The sequence below is a fragment of the Cebidichthys violaceus genome, unplaced genomic scaffold (genome assembly GCF_023349555.1).
Source record: "Cebidichthys violaceus isolate CVI_PGR_0920_01 unplaced genomic scaffold, fCebVio1.0.p SCAF_4, whole genome shotgun sequence".
In the NCBI taxonomy this organism is placed as follows: Eukaryota; Metazoa; Chordata; class Actinopteri; order Perciformes; family Stichaeidae; genus Cebidichthys; species Cebidichthys violaceus.
The window spans coordinates 17,554,330-17,573,977 of NW_027176594.1; the positions used below are offsets into that span (position 1 = coordinate 17,554,330).

Consider the following 19,648-nt stretch of genomic DNA (forward strand, 5'->3'; position numbering starts at 1 on the left):
ATCCAAATGCTGATCTTGATTGTTTTTCTGCTAATATCTGAAAACTGTATTCTTGACTCTGACTACGACTGAAGGTGACAATTACATATGAAAATTGAAGAAAGAAAAAAAAAAAAAGCTGTTTTTACTTTTTCTTTGAAGTTGTGGAAACCAATGAAAAGCAATGTGAATCATGCAGTCCACCGCGTCAGATGAATCACCACCGAATGTCAATTTAACCTTTCTTTGTTCTAACTTCCTCTCCATTTTCCTTCCTTGCTTTGAGCAGCTGATGACCAAACACCCATCCAAGCGTCTGGGCTGCGGCCCTGAGGGTGAGAGGGACATCAGAGAACACGCCTTCTTCAGACGCATCGACTGGGAACGCCTCCAGAACAGAGAGATACAGCCGCCCTTCAAGCCCAAAGTGGTAAGTACAATGCGGGAACACGTTTACAGTAGGCAATGAACTTCGGGTTTCATTTACTCTTCATAGTCTTAATTAAGTGTGATACAGCTTGGTATGGTTACTGTAACCACGGTCGAGATGATTGGTAGCCTCTCTCAAGTGATTTAAAACCTTCATTAAAATAAGACCACTCTCACCATTTCACTTGTCTGTGAATGTTGATGCTTTGAGCTCTATTTTCATATATATGCATGGTGGAAAGTGCAGCACAATGCCAGTTCGAAGAAATATATAGATGAGGAATGAATCGCTTAAAAAAAACGGCCCTAGTGTGTAAAGCCCATTAGCAAATAAATCAGGACGTACATGAAGCATGTGACGGAGAAGTCCACTGAACCTTCACTGGAGAGTCGAAACATAGCCTTTGAAATCTGTGTGGGCCGAAGAAGAGACTGGAAACGTCCTCAAATTGATACACAGAACAAACAGAAAAAACATATTTCCACCACGTTTTATTCATTGTTTTTCTTCCTTCTCTTCTTCTGCAACAACTAAATAGAACTGGACTGGAGAATTAGCACCACCAAGGGTTAAGCCTGACGCCACCAGCTCCTAATGTTCACGTAACATTAGTGTTTAAAAACACACAAGAATTCACATGTTTGAGCAGATTTTCTGGGAATTCATTTAACACGTATTATACGTTTGGATGTACTGACTACTTTCAATACAGCAACGTCTGCTGCCACTAAAATAAGTGACTGCACCATGCACCAAATTAGCACCCTTTGTCATTCCTTTGCCTCATTGTCATTGGTCCTGGTCCATTTGTCCTCTCTTTGGCTTTACTGAGGTTGTGTTTTTCTTCGGCTTTTCACTCATCATCAAAAGAGTTTTTTTGGAGACTCTGAAAACGTTGCTTGTACTAGAAGAACAGCACAATCGTCTTGCTTTGTGCCATTAAACAAACATCATCACTTTGTGCCATAAAGCAATCAATAATCTTCACTCAAATTCAACACAATGGCATATGCTTTTCTTGACAAGGGTCTTGTATGTCTACAGAAATTCAATTTGCATTTAATTTCATGTCGATGAAGCAATGACTAAAAGATGTGAAATTGAGTTGAATGCATCAACACAATACAGATAAATATGACAAGTAATCAAGTAAACAAATACCATTTTCTGAACAGCATGCCTCTAAACAAACAAGTACAGATGTGACATTCACTACAAGACATCGTATGCCCCTCTGAACCCCTTGGGGATTATGTGTTCTTGACTGTCAGGAAAGGTTATCAGTCAAAACGTCTCAAGTTACTGTCCTTGAGTCCAGTTCGTGTTTTTTTTTTAATACCTCTTAGTGATTGAGAGTATTCTATTTAATTATCTTTTAAGTTTGACGACACTAAGTATTGACTACAGTATGAATGTGTATTCACACATGATGAATATAGTTCATAATAAAGTTTAAACATCTTGCACATCGAGTGCATTATTAGGTTTTCTTTGTGCATTGTGTCTAAACAGAATTAAACAGATGGTGCATAAAACACCAATCCACACTGTCATTTGCAAGTTATAAAATGTGTTAAACAGCAACTTTTTGGAGTATCAATCATTTTCTTATAATTACATTTATACCAAAATAATCCTGTCCTTGTTTGTAATGGATGGACTTGGTTGGACTTAAGGGCCTTAAAAAAGCTTGTGTCTGAATCACACACACACACACACACACACACACACACACACACACACACACACAACACACACATTATCTACCCATGCCACATTTTATGGTGGGTCTGATCCCTTTCCTCAAGGGTTTCATCCAATTTCCTTTAGTGTACTTAAAACTCACTTTATCACTCCAGGAAATCCTTCATCTTAATATTCTTAAACTTGCCATAAAATGGTCCTGTGTCCAGAATATTTAAGCATAGCATGGAATATTTAGAAATTTGAAGTTTTTATGTACACATTTAATTGCAGTGAAAGCAAATTAACAGAAAACTGCAGGTCGTCCCCTCCCTCCCTCCCTGCACTGCCCACTGCTGTAATGTTTGATTGAATAAATACAACTTACTACTGGCTAACCCCCTGTCCAGACACTAATGGGCTGTAAACCGTTGTAAACCACACTTCATTCAAACTCAAAAACTAATGGCAATGAATGCAAGTAGTCGTCTCGAAGTTCTCGTAAAAGAGACGTCATACAATCTTGCCAAAGACAAAATAAAGCTCACCAAGCTGTCTGCCGATGTAGCTGTGGCTCAGTTGCGGCAATGTACTCAGCAGTGCAAGTATTGGTTGTAACTGTTAGTTGTTAGACTTATGGCTCCTACCAGCCGGGGGCCGGATGAGAGTAGCAGGTGGGGCGTTCATAGGCATGGTAGTATAAAATAGCCAATATATGGTGTTTTGAGAAAGTGTGATTCACCGCAACCACGAGAGCTCTTTGGTCATGCAGCCGTAACTGGCCACTCAAAATATAAAGTTGTTTGCTGCAGCAGAATGCGAGATTAGCCGTGGACGGACAGAGTGGTGCACGCCCCCTCACGGACACCTGGACACGACCAATCTCATGATCTTCCTGACGATAACAGTAGCTAAAGAATTTTGACTTCATCTTCGATGTTGACTCTACATGGGATATGCAGTCGGCACCATTTTTTTTGTGTCCAGTTGGAGTTGACAATTTACATACGTAGTTAAGAGAGCGTATTTCATACCACAATGTTGTATACAGTACTAGGCATGGACCTTTTGAACCCACTGAACTAGAGCATACTCTCTGGTCTATTCAAAAATGCATCTGCATTCATAATTCTAGGAAGATCTACCTAAAATGTAATAACGGGTGAAACAAAGGAGCAAAGATGGTTCGTCTCATGGCTGTTGTTTGTAATTCTGTAGCTGTGGAAGTGCAGTTTGAATCAGTCACCATGCCTAGTTATCTGCATCAAGGTAAGTGGGGACACATCTCTTTTGTAATTTAGGTGATTCCTTTAATAAATGAATTCACTCAGCCTCAGCAAAGTATTCACTGAGTTGGACAGAAAAAAGACAACTGCTAGCGGTGTTTAATTGTGGACACTGGGGGATATTAGGACGTGGTCTTGTATATTCTTTCATGGAAACGTTTCTTGGCTTTTGGTGGTTCATCAACATTTGATTCACTGTAATTACATACACAAACATTTAGCTAGGCTTTATCGTTGCCTTTGATGTCTGACAATCATCCACTTGTTCCTTTTCTATGCTGTAATGGATCATGCTGTGCTGGGTGATGGGGTCAAGAGGCAGTAAACACCAAGAACTGTTCGCTGTTCAGTAGTTTATCTGGGGCGTCTGTGAGGCTACAGCAGAATATAATTATAGCATAAGTATCACACATCTCCCAGCACATATGTCATAGACGAGTTGTTGGCACTCATCATATGAAGGCGACTGTATTATACAGAATTTTATTCATATCGTGTCGAGAGAGCTGATGTAATCTGACTGCAGTCCTTTGTAACATTCTCTTTAAAATCCGCTGACAGTTCCGGGGATGTGTATGTAAAGAATGTAAGACACAAGGAGGAGGTTATACCATTAGTGTAGTCCACTGCTGACTCCGAGTCAGACTTTGAAGTGATTCCACACTGACAGCAAAACCAGAGTCAGCACTGCATTATGTGCGTTTGTGGAAACAATATAAATAAATTGGGGGCTTTGCTAAATAAATAGAAATGTTACATTAAACATAAACTGAAGTCAGACTGATGTGGAGTATAATACTGCCTTGACATGACACTCTTTTGTTAAGTCAAAACACAGCTGCAGCCGTAGGCTCCTTATGGCATGTGTTATATGGGCCATACGTAATTTCAAAGCCTCTCATCTGAATTCATAATTAATGTAACACACATGTATTATGAAAGCATATCTCATATAGCTCACATTTTGCTGCACAGTAAGGAGTAGTTTTGAAATCCCTTGATATTACACATGATCATGTAGAGCACACACACACACACACGCACACACACACTTTCTCTGTGACTTTTATCAATCACTTTCCTATATATATATATACGTATATATATATACGTATATATATACGTATATATATATATGTATGTATGTATGTATATATGTATGTATGTATATATATACATATATATATATACGTATATATATATATATATATATATATATATATACGTATATATATATATATATATATATATATATAGTATGCACACACACACATGCACAGAATCATGCAAAGGTAATGTAGACTGTGTTTCTTAAAAAACAGAAACGGGTGGCAACAGAGATGAAGTAGGTCACCAAGTGTCTTATGTGTGTGTGTGTGTGTGTGTGTGCGTGTGCGCCTGTGCGCGTGTGTGTCCTTTACACATTCAGTTTAAATATTGTAGTTCTCTTCTGTTTCAACCCTCAAGGGCTCCAGTTCCTCTAATAAGGTGAATCCTGACCTCTTTGTCCATGTAGTCTCCCGCTGAGTGGACGTGCTGGGTGTCCTGGAAATGCTGAGTGTGCTTTGTGTGTATACGTGTGGGTAAAAGTGTGTGTGTGTGGGACGGTGAAAGAAAGTGAAGGTTAACAGAGATTGAGAAAAGCAGAGGAGGAAGATTTCCTTGCATGCACGCCTCGTCACTGTGTCTATTTTATGCATATGTGTGTGTGTGGTGGTGGGGGGGGGGTTGGCGGGAGAGGAGTAATCAATATCGGAGGGAGAAAGGAAGGCTTCTGTGCTCGTCTATGTGTCCACGCTGAAGTTGCAGGGAGGTGGATGCATGCAGACGTGCATGTCCTTTTGCGAAGCGCATGCTTGCATGCGTCTGGTTTTCGATGCAGCGAACAGTGAAAGAAGAGTGAGGTGGAGAGAGAGTAAGAAAAACATCGTTGAACGCTCTCTATTACCACCATGACCGGCTCCATCATGTCCATCTCACTATGCCATGTAATACAGAGTCCATTACCACCAAACGGCTGTCTTTATACACCTCCCTCTCACCCCTCACCAGGTCTAACCCAGCTACTCTAATCCACTCCTCCTCTTTTCCTTTCTCCCATCCCCGCTCAATCTCACTTCATCCGCCTGTGACAGCTGTGGAATTGCAATCAATACACTGACTGCACCCAGCTGAGACATTCAAACCAACTGTATTTATAGGACCAGGGCTTTAGACAGCGTGTGTGGTATTAATGAGTGTCAGTGCAGGCCCAGTTATTGTTGATCTTTATTCATAGTTGTCACTCTGCAGCCGTCTATACTGCAGGTAACAAAAACAAGCACATAATGAAGCACGGTACGAAATCAGGCTAATTACTGGAGGACGACGCACTCGATGGCCGAACGTCTTCATGGCTGAAGGCAGCAGAGAACGATGGAGAATGTAGCTCCAATAGAAAGCTGCTGATTGATAGAGATGGGAGCAGTCGATGAAGATAAGGAGCTGGGGCAAGAAAGAGTGGAAAGACTTAGTCACTGCACAGAAGTCTTGAAACAGTGTCCAATCAACGGCTGCGTGCTCCTGATGGGTGCATGGACACACACGCACTCACACACATACAGAAAATGATGGCAATATGGATGAGTTGTGACTCACTGTAGCTGTAAGAAAATGCAAAGAAAAGCCTTTCCTCCTTTAGTTTACGGAACATAAAAGGGAGCACCTCCAGTTTGTTTCTTAATTGCTTTGAGGTTTGTTTACATTGTCTCCTTAGATATGAATTAACCATATTTTTCATTTTTGTGAATCCTGCGGGAGTTTATCATTTTATAACTGGGTTAAAACAAATCGTACGTAAAAGTGTTCATGCACGGTTCCAGTTTAATCTACAGCTTTCTGCACCAAATGATCCCCAGATGTCAATTACTGCACGTCATGAAATAAGGCAGTAACATTTTTGGGAATAAACTGAAGTTGTTACTCAATTACTGCATTTGTTACTTGCATTTAGATTAAGAATATTTGTTTCTGTTAAATGATCTTTAAATATTTGTTCAGTTCAAATAACTGAAGCCCATCTATAAGCAGTTCACTTCTAACAACAAGCTAACAATTCACCAAAGCAAAGCAAGATTTTCGGGAGATTATAAGGAGAACAGATAGCTTCTGATGCCAGTGACTTCAGGGAGAGGGAGAGAGAGAGAGAGAGAGAGAGAGAGAGAGAGAGAGAGAGAGAGAGACATTGCACAACTCTTATTGGAGGCAGGCACTCATTTACCATCCTTAGTAGCTGAGTGTTCTTTTTATATGCTTGAGTGCAGAGACGTGCACGTCTACATGTGTACAGAGAGAGAGAGAGAGAGAGAGAGAGAGATTAAAGATGAGAGAAAGTGGGTCAAAAACACCTGTAGGACCCTATGTCACCGTGTACGGGAGGATGTATCATAATGGCATAATAGCTTTGGTCTCACCCCATAAGGGTTGGCTGAATCACACAATAAGAAATAGGAGATGTGACACCAGCTCTGAGCTTCTCTAAAAGGGCATGCTTCTGGAAATCACAGAGGCAGTGGTGCAGATTTTCATGACCGTGGTTCCTAATCTAATTTTCTCCTTTTGTTCTTGTTGAGCTAATCTTTTTTGAGCTTCATTTATCTTATGAGAGCAGCTCTTATGAAATAGTTTCACTCTATTCAAGGTCCTGTATTTGTGACGTGAAGCTCTTTCACTAACAAATATTCTTAACTTGAAAACACAACACGCTAAACCTCGCGGCCTCTCTGTTAAAAGAAAGAAAAGGACCAGAATGAATAAATATCAATAAATGAAGCTTGTTTGTCAAATGTTAACAAAGACTCAGCACTGTCAGATTAATAACAGAAGCTCCGCCCTGCATATGCTTTGCTTTAAAACACTGGTAGGAATATTGCTGGAGAGCAGAGACCCGTTGTCTCAAGGAGTATCTTGTTTGTGATGCAAAAAGGCACATCCTGGTGCTGGCAATCGTCTGTGGAGGTCTGAGTGAAAAATGTGTTGCTTCACTTGAGCGACGAGTGGTCACTGATGGATAGAAGAAGACAAGGATACGGAAAGACGCAGCAGCTGAAGGATGCTGGCGATTACCCATCAGGTATCTGCTGTGTGGGAAACAGAGAGAAAACAATGCACATCTTGAAGTGTGTGTCCTGCCTTCTATTCACTCAGACAGGGTGGTAGTGGTTTGGAGTGGACGTCACCTGTCAGGGACAATAGTCATGGGAGGACATTTTATTTAAAAAAAAAAAAAAATCACTCACGTACTCTTTAGAAATGTCTGTGTTGCCATGTTTTTATGGTCTGTTGTGTCCACTTCCATTAAATCACCTGACATGTGTTGTTTGGCCTCACCAATGAAATATAAAAGAAATATAGAAATAGAAATGTCTGTTCCTTTTTATATAACAATGCGTTTGCCTGACAAACACAGACAGACATTCCTACACACAAAGACTGACACACACACACACACACACACACACACACACACACACACAGATGCTTATATAAAACTCAAACATACACACACTTACATGTCTTGTCTGTAAATGTAGGGCAGCAGTGGACAAGGCCAATTAGTCACAAGTTAGTCAAGAGTTTCAAAGCCAGGTCACAGTTATTCATGAAGTCATATAGCAACAATAACAACAGATTGGAAAATACAGGAGAAGTGATGTCTTATGGCATCTATAAAGAATGTCCTTTTCATACTCACCAATCATCTTAAGCTGTGGATCCGTGGAATTTTACCGCGTTAGTGGCGGTTTCTGGTGCCACAGCTGTGTGGATAAATCCCATTGGGGATACTGGTCCTGTACTCGATCCAAACCTGTGAGAGTCAGTCAGTCAGTTGCTGTACACTCTAAGAGAGTGGTCAAGGGCAGTCACTGGCACTTATCATCCATAAAAGGGACAGATGTTTAGATGTTGATTTCTGTCTGCCGCGTTGTTGTGGAGAAGCAAACATGATGGGTGAAGCAGAAGTCAGTAGATGCCTGGAGGGTTTTACATGTAGCAGGATATCTATCTGTCACAGTTGAAACAGGACACTTATTAACCTTCAAGTCCTCATGTATATTTCTAGAGTGGCCATTATGCAACTATCACTGGGTAAAAACTGAACTAAAAGCTGCTTTTTCAGTATCTTACTTTTCAATGCTTCATACTGTATATTCATAGTACCAGAAACGCTGACGTAATGTTTGGGGAAATATTGCCTTTGCACTTGTCACAACAGCCCTTTGAGTTAAATGCACCAGTGTTTATTTCCGTGTCAACAGTGCCGAAGGTGCCATAGTTGCCATCTTCCGTTCTTTCTTTTCAAGCCCAGTGACATTTGGCTTCACGGAGTCGATTATTCTTACAGCCAGCTGTATTCATTCCCAAGGGAATGTGGAAGCTTATTAGGTGGTGCACTGGGTCTTAGTCTTAAGTATTTGTGTGTGTGTGTGTGTGTGTGTGTGTGTGTGTGTGTGTGTGTGTGTGTGTGTGTGTGTGTGTGTGTGTGTGTGTGTGTGTGTGTGTGTGTGTGTGCGCACGCGCATCAATGCATGCATCCATCTATTTAAGCCCGGTGTGTAGGAGGACTAACTGATGAGGATAGATTAGGATGTTATGTACAGCCTGTCTCTTTCTTGCTCGCTCCCTCTTTCTCTTGTACACTTGTCTCATTTCTTCTCCAGTAACGACAGGAGAATATGTTAGAAGAGACCAAGTGATCTATTTTATCTGCGGTTCCTTAATGACAATGACAATGATAACAACAGAGAAACTAGGCCTCTCTAATGCTCTTTGTAGGTCAGCCAGCCAGTTGTAGCCCTTTAGTTGGAGAGTCTGGATTTAACACAACACATCTAGATGACATGAAACGAGGCATTTTTATGTAAAGTGTAAAGTGATGGACAGAAGTATTCATGCTTAAAGCCTTTGATTCACAAGAAAGAGTGTGAAGACCAGGTGTTTTTTTTATAAATATGTTGCCATACAGTAAGATTAGAGTACAGTTTCTTTAAAGGTGTGTAACGTCTGGTGGCATCTAGTGGTGAGGTGAAGCTTCTCCCGCGTGGCAAGAGTGTAGGAGAACTACGGTGACCTACGCAAAAAACTCCAATGGCCCTATCTAGAGCCAGTGTTTGTCCGTTCTGGACTACGGTAGAAACATGGTGGAGCACTATATATGTAGATATTAACGGCTCATTATAAGATAATAAAGACACAACAATTCTTATTTTCAGGTGATTATACACTAAAGAAAACATACTATTTAATAATATATTCCATTTCTGCCAATAGATCCACCTAAATCATACACACTGTTCCTTTAAAAGAATGGTAGGTGGGTATTTTTGTGTAAAGGAGGGAGAGCAGACCCCTGAGCAGATCCTCCATAAACGTTAATCCTGAGAGGAACCGATCGCCTCGAGTGGCAGACTCACAATCAATGCAGGCAAATAAACTGCACCGTAAATGAGATCAGCTTGGAAGGAGATAAAACAGCTAGTGTTGGAAATGGTTATTAGACAAAAAGCCTACATTACAGACATTGGTGTAGTTTTTTTTTTTAACAGGATTTGATAGTCTCACATGACCCATGTGTTAACTTGATTGTCACAGAAACAGTATATACCGCACCTCTTCTTTTTAAGGCGAGACAACAGAATACAAAACTGGCACCAGAATGAGGAAAACCTGTGTGCCGTATGAAACTGTGCCACCTCCCTATTAATGCTTAACTCATTATAAATGAGTAAAGATGCTAAATACAAGATTTGGAGCATTTCTATTGCCTCTCAAAGGCTTTCAACATGGCGGGTGCTAAGCCGGCAGCTAACGGCGCTAACGGCGCTATCAGTGCAAACTACACTGAAAGTGCTGACGGAGCTAACAGCGTTTACCTGAGGGGGAACCGGAGGGTGGGTGCCATGCTTGCGCGACAACGCCAGTGGTCAGGACGGCGTTATCAGTGTAACCGCTGTATGAGAGCAGTGCGGAGTGGCGGCCGTGAGTTTACCAGTGTGGCACGTTCACACACACAAACACTAAAAACGTGCACGTCCGACCCAGCTGTGTCTACAAAGAACTGAGAATCTCGGATTACAAAACGCACAAAGGGCGATGCACACTCACTCTCCTAGCATGCTAATGACCTTCCTTTGCTCAGAAATTCTTTTAAGTGCTCCTTCATCCGCCCCGTGACAAGATCCGTCTCCATGTCTTTGATTTCATTTCATTAACCTCTAGTCGCTCACAGATTTCAAAACACCTTTGATGTCTCCTGTTAAATACAGACTTGCCTTCCACTTATCAACATACTGATGAACCCTTTTAGGACCTTGTTGCACCTTGATGCTGCTGCTGTTTTTCTTCAACCCTTTAATTTTTCTGTAAGACAATTAGTTTTGAGGGTCAAAATGTAAAGTAAGCCCTGATTCATAGAATCAAATCTGGACCTTGTTTGCTGCCCACTGCATTGCTGTTCCACAGCTGTGCCGATATTGCTTTGGTATTCAGAAGAGTGCATTGCGATTCAGGTGAATGAGATGTAGAGCACGTAATCGGATGTTGTTAACCTCCTACTTCATACAGCAGTAGGAAAAGTGGGGGATCAGGTGTGAAATGTTCTTCATTGTTATGTGGGGCAGGGGGAAGGTGAGGGCAATTGAGTTAGTCAACAGGTTGATGTGGGAGATGTGTTGCTTGCTGTATTGTCCATGCACATTGCGTAGTTGCCCAGCCCAGTGTGATTTCATTTAGTAATATGAATGGTGATGACAATTGTTGTGATCGCTGATGGTTGATGATGTGCTCTGGGCTTATTTGTGAAAAGTTAAAAAACTAATTCTGCTGAATGTCTTTTGTCTTTACAGAATTGCCATGAGCGCTCCTCCTGTTGTGTCTTGTCGGCCAGCTTGCACTCTTCATGTTTTACATACCTTATGTCTGAACTTTTCCTCCGTCTGTCTCTCTTTTCTACAGTGCGGCAAAGGAGCAGAGAACTTTGACAAGTTCTTCACGCGCACTCAGCCGCAGCTCACACCGCCAGATGAGCTGGTTATCGCCAACATCGACCAGGCCGAGTTCGCAGGGTTCTCTTTCATCAACCCACAGTTTGTAAACCCGGTGCTCAGTAACAGCCTATGAGAAGGATGGGGAAACCTCCCCGAAGAACCTCCCTGCTCACTGCCACCCATTTAAAGCAACCGCCAACCTGACATCTGACCACAACTTGATCTAGGCCCGCTATGAACCTTTATGTATTGGTTTTATTTGTAAGCAGCATTCTAGGGCATGCATATTTGCTCTGTACAATATAGTTGTCATTATAGAGTATATAGATTATAACAGTTTTCTTTAGTGTAATGATGAGCAGGATGTCCTTCCTTTACCGCTGCCATTTGTGTCGAAGGTTTACCACGAGTGAAGGCGCTCAGACAGAAGGGTGTCGAGCTTTATTTATCTACGCCACCCTATGATGAAATTTAGAGAATAAATTAATCTATGCCTATATATGATACAAGCAAGATAATATTAAAGGGGCATTCAGCTACAATACCATTTAAGGCATGGATTAACTGATTCTGGGAAAGGGTTTCATGCTTACAAATGGATACAAATTATGATCTACAGATCTCCAATTGGTGAGTCACAGTTTGTTTCCATAATTATCACAATGCAGATGTTATGTAATGACCTGAAAAACACTGGCATAAAGCAGTGTAGACACTATAGCCAAATATGAAGGACAGGTGGTGCAGGCGTTGAAACAGCACCTTGTGAATCAATGTTTCCTGCATCATGTTTACAGTTTTTTTCCCCTTTGATTTCATGGTGACGGTATAAAATTCTATTTTAGTACAATTTGATTCTAGCCAGTAGCAAATCAACTAAGAAAACAGTTAATTAGATGATATGCAGCCTGTAAAAATGCTAATATGTGAGACGCGTAGGTATGAAAGTGTGTCAGGGATGGTTCCAATTCTTAGCTTCTTAGCATAACTGTTATCACTCTACCTGCTTCTAAAAGTAACAATTCACACACCTATTTTCTAGCCCTTACTTAAGCTGCAGATTGTATACTTCCCTTGTCAATAATTTTGTGGACACTATGTGAACACACAGTAATCATTTTAGTATGTGGGCAGTGGCAGAACATTCTTATATCTAAGTTAGGAGAAAAGAAAAAAATCTAAAAGCTAAAATGTTTACAGTTTGTCATGTTTTAACCACTGTCACTGTCCCATGCTATGTCCATGAATACAATTAGTCATACATGTCTCAACAGAAGCAGTAAAGACATTTTGATAAACTTTTTTTTTTTTTTTTTTTTTGTAGAATATAGCATGATATACTAGTGTATTAACCATCCAATGTTATACTGCATACAGTATCATGTGAAGATGAAACACATTTATTAGTTTTCTTAGATACAGAAGTTGCAAATCGATAGGAGCATTTCTTCTGACAATGCTTTGTTGTCCTGAGAACAAACTCATCCTTCATTAGGAGTGTGTCAGCACAATCATCATTAGTACAAATCATTTGTTCTGTTTTGATTTCTTTCAATGTCTTTAAAAATAGATTAGTTTTAACTCCCCTCCTTTTTGGTGATCTCATACATATTTTTCCATTAGATCAGATAAATATTTTATTGTGTCTACTATCAGTACATAACTCCTTTGTAAATAATCATAAGTTATTTAAAAAGAGTATAGCAAGTTACAGTTTTTATACCAACACCTGAATGTGCTTTTATTACATTAATTATACAAACCAATATTTGTATGCGTAAAGAAAAATGAAACGACTAAGAAAGTAACCCAGTACAGATCAACTTTGTAACAGCTGGATGTCTTTAATAGAGTTCAGATTTAGCAAGTTGTGAAACGTATCTGTTCTACTTGTTTTGGCAGATTTATCAACACTTTTATGTTCTTTATTCATATTCAATCATTTTGACTGCAAATTGTGTGTTGATTGGATGTGTGTCTGGCTGTTGACCGCCCCTCTGTATCTGCATGCTGTTGGTAGGCGTCATTCATGCACGTGTTCGGCTAAAGGCTGCATGCTACAAAGTATAAAAGTCAAGCCTCTGGAAGCAGAATGTTTGATTCTCAGAAGATCTATTTAAGGTGGACTGTCACTGTAAGCGTAGCTCTCGATTGGCTACATTTAATGTGGCCAACACAAAGCGCAGTCCTGTAACTTCAGAGTGCTGATCTCTGACCAGCTCCACTCTTTAAGAGGCGATTGCAAGATTGTCTAACTACAAATCATAAGTCAAGTTTCAATGACGCAGTCTTGCAACAGTAATGAAACACCAAAGTCCTAATGCTCAGGCAGATTAGTACTCTATGTGTGGGGAACAACAGTGATTTTGCCAAAAGAATACAGATTGCTAAAGAACATAGAGTAGACGTTTATTACAGTTTATTAATCTCAATAGATATTAATACTAAAGCTACTTTTCAAAAGACTTTCCTGAGACGTAGTGCTGACTAGTGGTCTTTTCTGTAGAAGCTTGATATATGTACATTATGGTCCCTGGTTCCTTTTCATTTTTTAGGGCGATGTGGAACACTGAATCCAGATCAGTGGTTGGGTTGTGACTGCTCGTTGCTAGACCAGTGGGACCACTCGCTCTTTAGTGTCTCATGAATGTGGTTTATGTTATAATCTTCATGTTGCTGTCGTTGTCACGTTGTAAAATGTTAGTTTCTCTTTTAGGTTGTTTGCTTTTGCTGTTTGTTGTCGCAGTCAGTGTTGTTGGTTTTATTTCTCTAGCTTCTGCTCAGAAATTCAGGAATGTTTTAAATGATATATCACGTTAGAAAACTCCTGTCTGACTGACACAGACAGGAACTTTTGAAATGTTTGTACATTTTTTCTCTCCATGTGTTTCTAAGAGTCGTTCTCTCCTACCGTGTTTCCTATAGTATATATATATATATATATAACCTTTTGCATGTGCCAAACCTGGAGATCGCCAGAACCCGACAATAGCAGCGTTGCACTAGCTGTAGTCACATGGATGACTTCTTCTTTGTGGCAGCTTCTCCCTGTGCAGGCTGAGACCTGCCTGAAGCCACACCTACTGTACACTCTGTTGGCCACATAACATATAGCATGCTGCCATGAGTATACCAGTGCACATTGTGTCAGTACGCTTTACAATTCCAGTCAGTTTGATAAACGACTCATCATGCACGGTACTAGATTCTCCTGCCTCTCTAGCCTTGGGCAGAATTGTGTCTGAAAAACATTGCAACTTGTGGAGCATTTGATTAAACACCACAGTGGATTTCACAGAAGTGAGGGGGAAATATTCCTTGTACGTACTGGGAGTTTACTCATCAAACAGTCTTGCCCTCGCCCGAGCCTATCTTGCACCTCTGTATGTGCCGATGGAATAGATCTATCCCTTTAATAGAATCTCTGAGTACTTGCTTTCCAAACTTAATGTTTTCAAAAAAGCCACAGTCAGTGTGAGCATGAAAAAAAATCTCTCCCCTTGTGTGCCTTTCCCAACTTGAACAGATTTACTGTACATCTTCTTCGTAATCTTCATCGTCCTTGTTCTGGTCTAAAGTCTCTACTCAATGTTTACGCCATACCTTTACTCCCCTTACTGGATTTTGAATCCCCTGTCAAACTAGCCTAGTTCAGTTTTTACTTCAGCCATGTTAGTGTTTCAGCATATCTTCGCAAATGAATGAATGTGAATAAAAGTAAATAATGAAAAAAATCTTTGCACGCTTTGTTCAAACAAATTGTCCATCATCTGGTCTGTAAAACTGAAATTCAAGCACATTTTGTTGACTGACGCCAATAACCTTTACTGCCATACAACTACAACTTGACTGATCCTATGTCTGCGTGCTTTACCTTTACCTCCCTGTGCCTATTAATGACTGACGTAGTGAGCTATTGAATATATGTATCCACAATGTCAAAGGATGGTCTGCGGGGAGTGAAGGAACAATGAAAAGGTGATTGATTGGATTGAGTTGAATGAACGACAGGATAGATGATCGTGGCTTGTCATCGTATTGAACCGCCCCTCCTTCTCTTGTGCGCCCACGTTCACTCCACCTGTTCCTCTATTCCTCAGTGCCTGGGCCAAGTCAATCCATCATCTTATCGACAGTGCGCTCCTCCTCTCACCCTTTAAATCCCATCAGGTCAGGAAAGCAGTTTATTTTTTATTTTTTTTGCGCTATTCCCTCAACACAGTTGGCATGAATTCCACCCTTCCCTCCTCTCTGGTCGTTCCCCAAATGCACCATAAGAAAGGAGTTGGCCAAATGTATTTGGTGTTTTACTTTGTTTACATTCTTTTTGATGTCCTCACCTTTTTGTTATTAATTTAATTGATTAGGATGGCCAGAAGATAATGAAGTGACTTTTGAAGGTTTTAAGAGAGAGGTCTGGTATGATTTTTATTTTTATTTTTTTCAATTGGCATTTCTTACAATTCTCCTTTTAGGTTCCCGATTGCTTAAGATGAATCTTGTGTAACGTCTTTCTTCTTTGTAGCTGGTCATTATGCTCCGCTTTGTCCTGTTTGCTGTGAAATGAGAGAGTTGAGGTGAAGTGCCATCTTTTTGGCCGTACAGAGCACAGGATCAATGATGTGCGGGAATGCCTTATCCCTCAACCCATACAGCAACATGGTCTCTAACTCTCCTGTCGTGTTCCTTTATTATCTCAGCATCCCTGTCCTTGTACATAAATGACTTACAGTAGATACCTTCATAGACTGTAAAAGAAAGAATATATTGTATTTTGCAAATGGTGTATGTTTGTTTTCTCCCCCTGTCGGCCTGAAACCTTTAAAATGAGTCTGAGCTACTTACCTTGTAATTGATTGTGTCATTTGTACCTAATGTATGATAATGCAAATAAAAAAAAGGAAAATGAGAAATATTCTTCTGCAAAGGAGTGTTTTTTTGTGTTGCCATTTGTGACTTTAAAATGAATCAGCAAATGCTGTTATGTTCAAACATACTGTATCTTGTGGCTTTCCTGTTCTACAGTTTATTGCATTGATTGTGGATTTCCACTCAACCAGGAGAGGTGCATGTAATATTCAATAGAAAATGTATTATACAGTAAATCAACCATTGCTGTAGTAGAAACATTGCTATTAATTAAATGCATAGATCTTTTTTTGTCACACACAAACACAAAAACAAAGAGAGCCTCCCTTGGCTTGGTATTGTGTTGCACTATCTTCAGTCGTAGACACGATTGTGAGTTTTACTCATACCAGTACGTCCAGTTCAGCTTTCATAGGTGTGGGTGTTTCTCGGCATCATTATGATCTTGGATCTATGTGTATGGGGGCATGTGAGAGTGTGTTTCGCTATACATATGCAGAGGTGTGAGTTTGTGTGGGGGTTCTCGCTCGATTCCGTGCGTGTTCCAGGCTCCTTCGTTAGCGGAGCTTGAGTCCTGGTGAAGGTAGAGCGGTGTTAGCGATGGAAGACAATAGTGTAGCACTCACTACACAACAAGAAGGAGCACGGCAGCCCAGTCGCCTGACTGACACGGAGAAATTGCTTCTAGATTTCCCCTAAATTAGGCTGTGAGCACACCTGCGGCTTTCCTTTTAAGCAAGAGGAGGATTTATGTGGAGCCCATTTAATGGCTATACTGAGTTTTTAGGAGCTTAGCCCAATTGTCACCTCACTAAATACCTACCACAACATACAAGCAAACAGATTGGTATTTTCATGAAGCACAATCTGCAGCCGTGACGATGCAGTGCTTCCCAATAGGAATAGATTATAATGTAACATCTGTTGTTCATTTTTCTCATAAGCAGCATCGTGTTGCTTCTTTTTCCAAAGTACAATATTTACATAACAGGGATAAAAAGGGGCATATGCTCAGTTAGGAAAAGATAAACCATAATGCTCAAAGAAAACGAGAAACATTTTCCAGTTCTTACCGCTGTTCCCCATTATTGCGTTGATCACTAAAAGGTTTGCCACTAATTTCTAACTACCTCGACCTCTCCTCCATGTTGGACCCTCCTCTATCTTGCTAGTCACAAAACTCCAGCCACTAGCTTTCATTTTACTGATGTTTTCTCAAACAAGAGCCCATAATTGATGCCTATTGCTGCCAGGTATAGCCAATGTACTAAATGGTGGCTTAGAGTGATTAGAAGATGTTTGTAAGGTTTTACAACAGATTCTGGTGTATCATGGCTGTTTCAGAAAGTTTTCACTCCTCGCTCTTCTTGTCTTAAAAGTCAAATAACCCTGAGAGCCCATGCACACTTGACTTAAAGGAACAGTAGCATTTAGGGGGATCTATCGGCAGACCGCTCTGCTGGACGTTCAGCACTATAAACTATATATAAGAAGTCGTCTTAGTCACATATTGGTTTGTGGACTGCTGTTTTGAAGTCTTGATTTCAACATTTTGTTGCCAACCAGACGTGACACGAGAGGGTGGAGCTAAGTACAACCGAACACTGAATAAGACAATTTTAGGCGACCAAAAAAAGTTACCAAGAGAGGTTTGAAGTCGCAAGACGATAACACAGACAACTCCCAGACCAAACAACGACGTGGCAGCGACCTGTCAATCAAGGTAAGGCATCCGGCGTAAAACATATGCCAAATCAAATATGAAACTTTTCTGAAGTTTTAGTTGGTTGCAATATGCAACCTCCACACTAGACGCCACCAAATACGACACACTGGCCCTTTAAAGAAGAAAATATGCATCAGAAAAAGTTTCTGTCAGTCCAATTGTATTTAATTGAAACAACTTTATAAATTAGATTTAAACCTGGATTTCATCTCTCCTTATAATGTTGCTGCAATGCAGACACATACTGTACAAAATGACTGCAAAAAACAAACAAACACGTGTTTATTCTTTGACGTGTTTCAGGCAATGCATAGCTGCCATGTGAGTAGAGGAAGTCCTGCAGTGTGTTGGCTGTGGAACCAGCTGGTGTGCAAGCGTTTGTTTAACCCCTTATATGTTTCAGGCCACTGGTTTCTCTCATTCGAGCCTCTTATTACACAAACAGACAAATACACACACATGCATGAACACACATGTTCAGCGTTTCTTCGGCTGTTCTAAGAATTGCAAGAGCGAAGTCATATACAACCATATTGTCTTGATGTGAGAGATTTTCTGGCCTTAAGTAAAACAGATGCATCACCGTTACAGTCTGATACACGGCATCTGTGTGAATAATGACTATAAGCCATGGTGTTGTACACAAGCTGTATGAATGATTTATGTTTTATGTGAAAGAAAAACAAAAAAATTATAGTCTGAGTCTGCTTGTAATCAAAATTGTGTTGAAATTGAGTCCTCATTCTTGTAGACAACAGACCCTGATTTACAAAAGGATTTGTTTGCTCTTAAATTGCATAATTCTCTCTCTCTCTCTCTCTCTCTCTCTCTCTCTCTCTCTCTCTCTCTCTCTCTCTCTCTCTCTCTCCTCTCTCTCTCTCTCTCTCTCTCTCTCTCTCTCTCTCTCTCTCTCTCTCTAAGATTTGAAAGTTCAGTGACAGCAAACTAGGAGACATGCTTGGTTCTGTACATAGAACAATACCAAATTATGGAGTTTAATTTTTAAAGCCTTCCTCTCGCTTCGCCTTGATGTTTGATTGTCAAAGCACTGTAAAAAAGCAGAAGAGAGAATATGTTTGCTGAAGCAGTATAAAATGATGAAATGTTTGAGACTCTGTTTTTTTCAGAGAGGTGAGTTGATGCAAATTGTTATGAGAACGGTCCCGGTTGCCTTCCTGTGAGGTCAATGAGAGGTTATGTGGAAAGCCAAGTCAGAGCCATGTTGACGACAGCCTCTTCATTCGCTCCTGATCTTTCGGGGACAGAATGTGGTGGTTAGTCAAACAGTTCTCACGCGCATTGGATCCACCAGATGCTCCTAAATGACTGAATGACTGTCCATATGGTTTGTGCGGAATTTAGTCTGACTGCAGCTCAGGCTCTCTTTCAATCTGTGACCAAATCATGAAACTGTCACATTTAACAGAAATGTTGCTTTGTTTATTAAATAGATTTTTTTGTCCAGGCAATGTTTTGTGCAATTACAGAGGGTTCCTGACCTCATGTGGAAACACGTGAGCGACTAAACACATCTGTTTCCACATGAAGTGTGAACCAGATGTTACATACATTTGGTTAAGAAGTGGCAATACAAAAGAGGGAACCAAAGCCACTGAATGATTCTGTTGAACGCTACTTTTCTTTGGCAGAC

At 40.5% G+C, this 19,648-nt stretch overlaps 1 protein-coding gene across 1 annotated transcript in view; it reads left to right on the forward strand.

Moving 5' to 3' along the window:
- The window catches only part of prkcaa (protein kinase C, alpha, a), a 130,853-nt gene extending 114,534 nt beyond the window's left edge, over positions 1-16,319 (forward strand). The window contains exons 16-17 of the mRNA XM_068727332.1: positions 269-409; positions 11,371-16,319. Of these exons, the coding sequence (XP_068583433.1) occupies positions 269-409; positions 11,371-11,535 (306 nt within the window). The 3' untranslated portion in view covers positions 11,536-16,319. The remainder of the gene's footprint in view (positions 1-268; positions 410-11,370) is intronic.
- The last annotated feature ends 3,329 nt before the right edge of the window (positions 16,320-19,648 follow it).